The sequence below is a fragment of the Paroedura picta genome, chromosome 7 (assembly GCF_049243985.1).
Source record: "Paroedura picta isolate Pp20150507F chromosome 7, Ppicta_v3.0, whole genome shotgun sequence".
In the NCBI taxonomy this organism is placed as follows: Eukaryota; Metazoa; Chordata; class Lepidosauria; order Squamata; family Gekkonidae; genus Paroedura; species Paroedura picta.
Window position 1 is genome coordinate 102,020,848 of NC_135375.1, and position 10,466 is coordinate 102,031,313.

Below are 10,466 nucleotides of genomic sequence, written 5' to 3' on the forward strand. Positions count from 1 at the left end.
TCATCCCCAAAGTCTCCAGGAATTCCCCAACCCAGAGCTGGCAACCCTGGTTGAAATGACACTCTGACCCAGGCAGTGGGAAGCCAGGCACCCGCTCTGTCTGCTCTCCGTAGTGATTTCCGTTGCTTCCCCCCCTCCCCAAGCATGGCATAAGATGTGTTTCCACATCAATAATCGGAGGAAACCTGCTGAAAAGCTTCAGGTGTTTCTTTGTTTTAATAAAAAGTATTTCAATAGATACAGCATTATTCTTAAACTTACCAGGCGAGCAGAACGAGTGGGAAAGGAGTCGGAGGGACAGTGTCTAGAGCTGTGACACTTCCGAATCCTCAAGCCCTTATCGATATTCCTGCCTCCCTTCTCTAAAGCGCATGTGGCCCATGACAAGCAAACCCCCAAATCCCCTTGTTTCATTCCAAACAGCCACCTCAGTCTCTCCTCAGTCTCTCCAGGGAGTCCAGCTTGAAGGCAGAAGCTTTCTTAGCTTTCTTCCGTGCCCGTTTTCCATCTCCAGATAAGACCCTGCACACCATTTCAGGATTCGTGGGGGGAAAGATGCCCTTTGAGACCCCTCCAGGCCAACCAGTCCCTTGCCACACCCCTCTAAGTCTGTGCTTCCAAGGGCCCATCTGGCCACCATTTGCAGTGTTCAGGGATGTGTCCTTCCATCTTCGTTATCATCACAGTTCTATCTGCAGGACCTTCTCTTCGTGGACCGTATCCTTGACCTCTTTTCGGGGGAGGGCAGCAGCCGTCAGTCTGTCCAGTGCTGGGAAGTTTCGTGAGTACGTCTGAAAGAAAACATAGAGAGGAACTGGAATGACGTCCTTTCTGCTCTGCGCTCCTTGCAGGAGTGGAAGTCCCAGGTGTAAACTGCACGGAGCTTTTATTCCAACCCCGGATTGATTCAGTCCCTGCCCTCTACACAGAATTCGATTTCAGTGGATTTTGGGCGATTTTAATTTTCTTTCTGCAGCAAGAAGGATTGATCCAGAGTGACTCTACCTTTATTGTGCCATATCTGAGACTGCTGTTAATCCTGAATAAAGAAAGCTCCTGGTAGAGAACCTCTGATAGGCTACACCTGGTCATGTGACACGCTAGCCTTAAAGGAGAAGCTCCTAACTTCTCTCAACTTCTGTCGGTCCTGGATTTTTCCTCCCTCCTCTACCTTTTTCAATCCTCTCCCCCTCCCCTCCAAGAAAAGAAAGAGGCTCCCTGCTTGGCTTCTCCCCCCCCTTCAAGAAAAGAAAGAGGCTTCAAGAAAAGAAAGAGCCCCCCCACCTTCTGAGCCTCCCTAACCACGTGCAGAAGACTTTCCTGTTTCAATGGGGAGGAGGGGGAGAGGAAGACCCAAGTTCAAAGCGATCTGAATTCAACAGGATTGACAATAGAATAAAGAAAGAAAGTGCAGACTCTGCCCCAGAGAGGTTGCTGCTACAGCACTATGATTAAGCGTCCAGAGTGTGTAGTGTAGGCAGGCAGGAGACCCAAGGACATTCAGAGGTATTTTGCCATTTTCCTGCCTCTGCGTTGTGACCCCTAGTGTTCCTTGGAGGAACTACCAGCCAAATCCTTGGAGGTCTCCCATCCAAATACGAGCCAGAGTCAGCCTTGCTTAGCTTCTGAGATCTGATGGGATCGGCCATGCCTGGGTTTTCCAGCTTAGGGCTGTGCCAACTCAAAGGCATCCCTTCTCAAATTTCTGCTTGCACAAGACGTAGCACAAGTGTTGGCCACTATGAGGTTGCCAAATGATTTTGTGAACCATTTCTCATGTAGACGTTCCTTTCTTCGATTTAACCATGGCTGCACCCATACATCACTGCTGCAAATGCTTTTCCCTGTTGGCTACCCTTCTCCATATCCCATCCTGCCATGTTTGGCCAGAGGTAGAATGGATATTATGTACCCCCACAAGCAGGGAACTTTCAAACAGCTGCAAACTCTCCAATGGAAAAAATATATATGATTTTTTTAAAAAGTTATTTATTTATTTATATTTGCATACCGCCTCTCTCAGCAAGCTGCCTTGTGGCTGTTCACGTCATATAAAAGGACTATGAGATGTGTAGACTTTCAGGGAGGGGTGTGTGGTTTAGGGGAAGATTATCTGGTTGGCGTGCAGAAGGTCCCCGGTTCAAGCCCTGTCATCTCCAGTTACGGAGCAGGCAGCAGGTGATGGAGAAGAGCTCTGCCTGAGTTCTGAGAGAGCTGCTGCTGATCCAAGAAAACAAGACTGACCTTAATGGAACAAGGCAAATTCGGGTAACAGGTGGCTATCCATAAAGGAATCATAACCAGTGCCCTCTTATCCGGCCTTTATGCCTGAGCAGAACACTCGACCTGCAGGGGCACTTGGCTCACTTGTTTTGTTACAGTGGAGACAGACATCACCTTTTGAGAGCAACTGGAATGCTCTGAAATTGCCATCTGCAATATATTCAGGTGGGTCGCTGTGTCGGTCTGAAGCGGCAGAACAAAGCTGCAGTCCGGTGGCACCTTGAAGAGCAGCAGAGTCTTGTTCAAGGTCTAAGCTTTCCTGCTCAGGCACACTCTGTCCGATACAGACGCACATGTGCACAAAAGTTGACATCTCAAAGACAACTTTGTGGGTCTTAAAGGGGGAAAAGATGCCCCTGGACTCCAGCTCTGTTCAATTAATCTCCGGGTGATCAAGAGCAGTTCCTCTAGAGGATACAGTTGCACTGGTGAGTGGACTGAATGACCTTATATTTGCCCCTCCCCTCCCCTCTCCTTCCCCAACCCTGCCCTCCACAAGCTCAATCCTCAAAATCTCCAGATTTTGGAGCAGGCAACCCTAGGGACAACCACAGCAAGCACCCAAAGACACAGGGGAGGAGAATGCAGGGGATGAGGGAAAAGTTATTTCACCCCACACCCTGACTCGGATCCATAACCCCATTTCTGCTAAAGCACATGCCTATGCCATACGTTGCTAGGGCCATAGTTTTGCCCCGTGTGGGGTCATAAAAAACACAAGGCCAGTGGTGCATAATAATAGCAATCATTTTATTTCTAGCCCACCCTTCCCTTAGACTCATGGAGGGTAACAACATTATTTCAAACAGTTGAACCATATTTGGCTGGTGTTTTGAACAGCAGGGCCAGGATTTCAGCACTCTTTTTAGGCCTCTAGCTGCAGGACTGGTGGGACAGCTCTGTCTTCTAGCCCCACTGAACTGTCCAAGGTCCCGCAAGGCCTTGATTTTGTCAGGGAAAATGTTCCACCAAGGCTGAAAAGGCCCTGGCCCTAGTTGAGGCCAATCTGATATCTTTGGGGCCGAGGAACTTGAGCAGATTTTGTTTTCTAAGTTAATAGGTAAAAATATTTTAGGAGGAGGAGGAGAGGAAAGAGCTGTTTTTTGTATCCACATTTTACTTTCTGAAGGAGTCTCCAAGTGACTAACAATCATCTATCCTTCTTCTCCCTGCAACAGACAAGCTGTGAAGTAGGGGAGGCTGAGAGAGCTCTGTGAGAACTGTGGATGGCCCAAGGTCACTCAGCTGGCTGCACATGCAGGAGGAGTCAGGAATCAAACCCGGCTCTCCACCCAAACCCGGCTGCCCTGCTTAACCACTGCTCCAAGCTGGCTCTCGGTTTAAGTCTCAAAAAATTCCCTACATGTTTTACCTCGTGGAGACAGCAGAGATGAGACTTCAAGCGATTTCAGCCAATTCAATCCCAGCCTGGCTAGGCAAGATGGCAGCCAGAATTTCCTTTCCTCCTTGGACTGTTGCCCACATTCTATTAGGCTGACTGACCCCCAGCTGGTTGCAGGAAGAAAATGAACCACGCGGCCAACCAGCCAAGGAACAAGATGGCCTAGGAACTCACCCGTCGCCTCACGAGGGTCAGAGCTGCGATGAAGGCCACCAGGACAAAGAGGAAGGTCATCAGTCCATAAGTTGTCATCCCCGGCATCACGTTTTGCTGTGGACTAGCAACTTGGGCACCTGTAAAACAAGGCTGCCATTAGATTGCAGGCAGGGGAATAAGCACATCAGAAAGGCATGAAGCTTGTTTATATTTGAATCAAGATGTTTATTGCACTCTGTATTGCTTTATGATCGTTACAATGTATACCGCCCTGAGCCGAAAGGGAGGGCGGTATAGAAATATAATAATACATAAATAAATGTGCCTCAAAAAGTTTGGGGACCCCTGTCCTGATTGGACAATGAGGCTTGCATCACATTTCTGGGTAAAGGGAGCCGGAAAGAGTTACCTGCAATTTCCAGGCGATACTGCACCGATCCCAGCACCCCTTCTGCACCGTGGATGCTGCATTCCCAGATCCCAGCGTCCTCAGGTGACACCTTGAAGAACTCCCGGACCCAGCCAAAGCTCAAGCGCTCGGAACTCCCGGAGGCCGCCTCCGATCTATAGGCAGGGCTTGAACCCACCCACTTCCATTGAACATGCACCTTTCCTGGGGGGTGGCTTAGACTGCAGGTGAGCAGCAAGTGAGATCCCTCCAGAACTGGCCCCTCAATGTTTGGATAGACTGGGAGGGGGGAGAGAAAAGTAATTATTCAAGAGGTTAATTTCTCTGCAAACTTACATCCTTCCCCTGCATATCATTTTGGTCCCTGATTTCCACACACCTGATACCACCTTGGCCAACGTTTAGCTGGTGTATCACCTGCCATTTAGTGAACTGATGACTTCTATCAGCCATTCAATCTTTTTGGGTCACGGCCCTTTTAGGGGCTCTTCTCCGGTTTCAGGGCCCCTTGTAGTTGGCCACTAGGGGTTCCCTAAATCCTCTCTGAGAAAACGCTTCTCATTCGTCAGATGTCCTTCTCACCTGTCATTACTACCAGAGTGACATTCTTGGAGATGGTGGTGCCGTGGATGGTGGCCTCACAGAGATACTGGCCCGCACTACCAGGTCCTACAGCAGGGAGATGTAAGGTCCTATTGTTATCTTGGTGCAAGTTGGCCTTCAGGCCGTCTCCTGTCACGTGGCTCCAACGGATGGCAACCTTTGAGTTGTCAGAGCCCACGGGGTTGTCATTCAGTGTGCAGGGCAGGTGAGCATCAGAACCTGCTTCGACGTAGACCACAGGAAAGGTTGGCCCAGCAAATCCTGCGTGTGAGAACAGAAAGAGGATATTAGACAGAGTCAACGTGGATCCAAGAAACCCTCAGACTGGAGGTGAAGGGGTCTGTTGGCTCATTCAGAGAAGATGGAACTGAGAGAGAATCAGAGCCTCGTAGCTTCAAATGAAACAATTCACTCTTGTGGTGGAGACCAAGGTCTTACCCAAGACTTGAAGGTGGCGTGTGACAGATACTCTCTCGCCCCCTGCGTAGGTGAGTTCACAGACCCAGGGCCCGGAATCGCTACCCATTGATCTGGAGATAAACAGAGACTGGTCCGCCATCTGGAAACGACCGTATGTGTTGATGGGTTGACCAGCGTGGAACCAACGTATCTTGATGGGTTTTTCAGGAAATGTGGAGTTGCAGGTTAGGTTAACGGGCTCAGATTCAACCAATTGACCAGGTGGGTTTGCGGTTACTGGGGGAGAAAAAAAGCAAATTAAGTATCTTACTAGACTTGCCAACCTCCAGGTGCAACAGACAAAAACTACACCGTAAATGGAAAATACCAGGGGGGAAAGGGGAGCTGCGTAATTGTGACTCTGAAACTGTAGTCAAGAATGCTTCCAAAAGTGCAAAATAGTCATTTATAAAGTATCATAGAAAGAATCGTATTAACCAAACAATACTGTACATTTGTATATGATGGTACAACCATTCAACAAGTGTGATACAAGAAATGATTCAGGCACCAGTTCAACAGGTGAGTTCCAAGTGAAGTCCAAACGAGGATCTGGTAGTCCCCCAGTTCACAAGGTGGATTTGACAGTAGAACTAATAATATTATCAAGTTCCTCAAGGGAATAAATGACAAATTGACTTAGAGAAATTCTCTAAAATGTGAATTGATTATCAAAGGTGCTTTTTTAAGCTGCACATAGACTACTCTATGATCCAAGGAAGGAACTGGGTGATATTATTCGTTCTGCTAGGTTCACTGTCGAAGCCACTTGCTTGAATTGGTGCCTGAATTATTTTTTGTATCACACTTGTTGAATTGTTGTACTATTATACACAAATTTACAGTATTGTTTCGTTATTACAATTGTCTTTATGATACTTTTGCACTTTTGGAAGCATTCTCCACTATAGTTTCAGAGTCAGGTTTACACAACAACCTCCAGGTACAGCCTGGAATTCTCCTGGGACGACAACCAAACAACAGAGATCAGTTACCCTGGAGGAAAAAGAGCAGCCAAGGTAACATCTCCAATCTCCACCCCCAAATCTCCTCGCATTTCCTGGCCTCAGGCTTTATCCTCTCTCCAGCACGACCGCCCGTTCCTTTTGGAAACGACTGGAACGAAGGACCATGTCTCCCAAACTGAATACCAAACCGGGAATTGATGCTCTGCTAAGGTAAGCTTGGCTAACTCATGGTGCCCTCCCAACATCTCAGATGATGCCACCACTTCTGTTACCTGGGGAAAGGTTATTGCTCCTCTGCCAATACTTGGCGATGGAAAGAGGCAGAAGTTACATCCAGCTTAAAGTGACGCCACCCAGGTTGGCCAAACTGTGCTGCTCCAGATGTCCATGGACTACAATTCTCATGAGCCCCATGGACATCTGGAGCGCCACAGTTTGGGCACACTTGACTTAGGATTTCCAAAGTCAGAGACAAACCCTGGACTTCCATGGTAGCCTCCCATCCAAATATGAACCAGGGCTGACCTTCCTTAGCTTCCAAGCACTGACGAGATCTAGCTTCTGGGACTATCCTTAGCTCATTCAAAACACTTTGGATAATACCCTTTTAATGTTCTTTTGCGGCTGGATTTTCCTGTGCAGAACAGGAAAATCTGCTTCTGAAAAGCATGGAAAGTATATTATCCAATGTGTGAACAGGTCCAGGAGAAGGTCATTTCAAAGCATTCAGTGTTAACATTCCCCAAGGAGCTACTTTTTGAAGCCTAGCTGGCTACCAAACCTTGCTCCAGATTCCCCAGGGAGCTCCCCAGAGGGCCTCGATCCCTAGGACAGATCCCTCGCAAGCATCAAACCCACTTACCAGATGCCACGTGGAGTTTCAGTTCACAGTAGTGCACCTTGCTGCCGTATTTCACCCGTGCCGTGTATCTCCCCATGTCGCTGTTTGTTGTGGGCTGGATCTGAAGGGAGAAGTTCCCATGGAGAAAGTCCTGGTCCCGCACAGATGCTCGGGAGATCATGGAATGGGCCCGTATTTTGAGACCGCTGGGGGTCACCTGGAGCACCATGTGATGCACCTGGGGGGAACTGGAGGTGACAAGACAGAGTGTGTGTTAGTCTGGGGGTGGGGGCACAAACTAGGGAAGGAGGAGGTGAAAGAAAAGAAGGAAGAGGGTTGAGAGAGCTCTAGGAGAACTGCTCTGTGAAGAAGGACAAGAAGGAGAAGGAGAAGGAGAAGGAGAAGGAGAAGGAGAAGGAGAGCTGATTTTCTATACCCTGATTTTCACAGCCCAAAGGAGTCCCAAAGTAGCTTACAAACACCTTTCCCTTCCTCTCCCTACAGCAGACACCTTGTGAGGTAGGCGGGGTTGAGAGAGCTCCGAGAGAATAGATCCAAGAAAACTGTGACTGGCCCAAGGTCACCCAGCCGGCTGCATGTGGAAGAGGAGTGGGGAATCAAACCAATTTCTCCAGAGTCTGCTGCTCTTAACTGCCATGCCACACTGGCTCTCTGAGGGGTTAGAAGAGAAGTTGGCCCGGTGCTGTCCAGCTGGATGGGATAAATGATTGGGCACAGGAAGGAAAATATTAAGAAAGATCCACCTGAGATAAGAACGGCCCCTCCTCTTACCTGCTCCCCTGCCGTTCCCATCGCACCGACAATCTCTTGGACACCTCTCCTGAACTGTTCTCCAGGTAACAGGGAAGGACCGTCCGGCCTCCTTCTTCGGCCCACACCCTCTGCTCTTCTCCTGCATCGGAAGACACATTTCTAGCTGCCGCAGGACCATCAGTCCAAACACAGGAAGGATAAGGTAAGTGGGAAAGGCTTTGCATGTCAACAATCTAGCCTCTCTAGGTGGGAATGAGGTATAATGGTGGGATCAGGTTCGGACAGTTGCCATACGCGACTGGGAACGGCTCCAAAAAGGGGCTTGCCAGCCTCCAGGTGTGGCCTGGAGATCTCCTGAACTCACGACTGATTTCCAAACGACAGGCATCAATTCCCCCAGGGGAAACGGCTGCTTTGCAGGGTGGATGTACAGCATTATAACCCACTAAGGTCCCTCCCCAAAACTTTTCCTTCTCCGGCCTCCCTCCCCCAAGTCTCCCAGTTTGTCCCACTTTGACGCTGGCAAAATGAACTGCAGATGCCAAGGGAAGCCAACACCTGCCTGCGTTTTCTCATATCCTTGGCCGCATGTCATCCCCGTTCCTTACCATCGGTCATCGGGAGATGGAGGGCAACGAAGCAGGAAAGGAGGACCAGAGTGGCAGCGGGGGCATCAAAAGGCATCGTCCTCCTCTGCAGGGAGGGTTCAAAAGGGGCCCGAGGGCTGTCAAGAGGCAGGAAAGCAGAGGAGGAAGATCTCTGATCAAAGGCCTGGCTGGGTCACGCTTTTATGGCGGGGGGCTGTCGGTTTCCTGACAGGGCTGTGGCGAGGGACGTCACAGCCGAGAAGTCAGCCCGGACTGAGGCATGTGTAAGCAGACCGAGACTGAGAGTGGCCTCACACCTCGCGGTGGAAACTGTCTCATTCTGTCCATTCCCAAACAGTTAGTTGTTTTTCTTCACGGTTTCAGCGAACAGTGGAAAAACGTGCTCAGGAGCTCACCTCTCCGGAAGGCCCCCTGGTGTTCAGCTTTGATCTTCCTTCCTTTCTTCTCCCTTTTATGGCAATTTCATCTCCCTTCATCTTTTCAAAACACCTTGTTGACGATTTAAGGAGACAAAGAATATTCACAACACAGAGGCATTTTGACAGGTGCGCCGTAGCTGCTTGAATAACGCCAAAGCAGCTTTGCTGGCATCTTTCTTTCTTCGATGCTCTTTGCTCAGAGAGGCGCACCTTGGTCTTCCTCCTTCATTCTTCACAATAATCTTGTGAGGCAGGTCAGGCTGAGACTGTGGTTGCCAACCTCCAGGCGGAGTCTGATGATCTTTGGTTTCCAGACTACAGTGCTGGGCTCCTACAGGGGGTGTGTGTGAGGGGGGGGTATGTCTGCTTTGAAGAGTGGACTCTGTGGAGGGTTGCCAGCTCTGGGTTGGGAATCACCTGGAGAATTTGGAGGTGGTGTTGGAAGTGGGTGGGAGTTGGGGCAGGGAAGGAGCACACTGGAGTATAATGCTATGGAGTCCCCCCTCCAAAGTAGCCATTTTCTCCAGGAGAATTGATCTCTTTAGAGATGAGCTGTAAAAATGGGGGAACCCCAGGTCTCACCTGGATATTGGCATCCCTAACTCCATGGCATTATATCCCACTGAAGTCCCTTGCCTCCTCCCCAGCAGCCATTTTCTCCAGGGAAACTAGGGTTACCAGCTATGGGTTGGGATTTACCTGGAGACTTTGGAGGTGGAGCCAGGAGTGGGTTGGAAGGGACCTCAGTGGACTATAATGTTATGGAGTCCACCCTCCAAAGCAGCCCTTTTCTCCAGGGCCCATTTTGCACACATAGGATAATGCACTTTCAATGTGCTTTGGCAGCTGGATTTTCCTGTGCGGAATGGGCCCAGGGGAACTAGGGTGGTCAGCTCTGGGTTGGGAAATCCCTGGAGACTTTGGGGGGGGGGATCCAGGAATGGGTGGGATTTCGGATGGGGAGGGTTCCTGGCCTCCTAAAGCAGCCATTTCCTCCAGGGGAACTGATCTCTTTAGTCTGGAGATGAGCTGTAAAAACGGGGGATCCCCAGGTCCCACCTGGGGATTGGCATCCCTAACTCTATGGCATTATATCCCCCTGAAATCCCTTCCCTTCTCCCCAGAATCCTCCCTCAAATTTCCAGGAATTTTCAGATTTGAACGGGGCAACCTCACTACGCAGACAAGCTTCATGGCTAAGCAGAGATCTGAATCCAATTCTCTTTGGTCTGGAATACCATTCTAACTACAATCCTAAATGTGCTCAGAGGATCCACTTAGGAGAAGGAACAGAAGAACAACTGAGACATCTCCAGAGACGGATCAACAGTGAGCCGCTTCATTGTATGAAAGACACACGGTGCGTCATTGCTTCTTTTTGTTGCAAGTGAAATTGGATAGCTACGGTGGTATGAACAACATTTGAGCCCAATGGCACCTCTAAGACCAACAATGTTTTATTCAAGGTGTGAGCTTTCGTGTGCACTCACACTTCCTCAAACAATGAAATAGGGATCATCGGAGTGCAGACATAAGGACAGAGT

General features: G+C 49.4%; 1 protein-coding gene across 1 annotated transcript; it reads right to left on the reverse strand.

Annotated features, from left to right (window-relative positions):
- Positions 1 to 203: 203 nt before the first annotated feature.
- On the reverse strand, positions 204 to 8,640 carry LAG3 (lymphocyte activating 3). The gene is made up of 8 exons (XM_077346447.1): positions 8,504 to 8,640; positions 7,914 to 8,034; positions 7,143 to 7,369; positions 5,292 to 5,549; positions 4,833 to 5,114; positions 4,251 to 4,529; positions 3,860 to 3,978; positions 204 to 791 (listed from the first exon to the last, which is right to left on the reverse strand). The coding sequence occupies exons 1-8, from the start codon at positions 8,577 to 8,579 to the stop codon at positions 681 to 683; spliced, it is 1,473 nt and encodes a 490-aa protein (XP_077202562.1). The 5' UTR covers positions 8,580 to 8,640; the 3' UTR covers positions 204 to 680.
- Positions 8,641 to 10,466: the final 1,826 nt, after the last annotated feature.

What these genes read in the sequence shown, in the direction of transcription:
- LAG3 (XM_077346447.1), bottom strand. Translation starts at nt 8,579, where the DNA reads ATGCCTTTTGATGCCCCCGCTGCCACTCTGGTCCTCCTTTCCTGCTTC. An exon ending in CACTCTGGTAGTAATGACAG is followed by an intron (nt 4,530 to 4,832) that starts GTGAGAAGGACA and finishes CCCCCCTCCCAG; the next exon opens with TCTATCCAAACATTGAGGGG. An exon ending in TGACCCTCGTGAGGCGACGG is followed by an intron (nt 792 to 3,859) that starts GTGAGTTCCTAG and finishes GTTTTCTTTCAG; the next exon opens with ACGTACTCACGAAACTTCCC.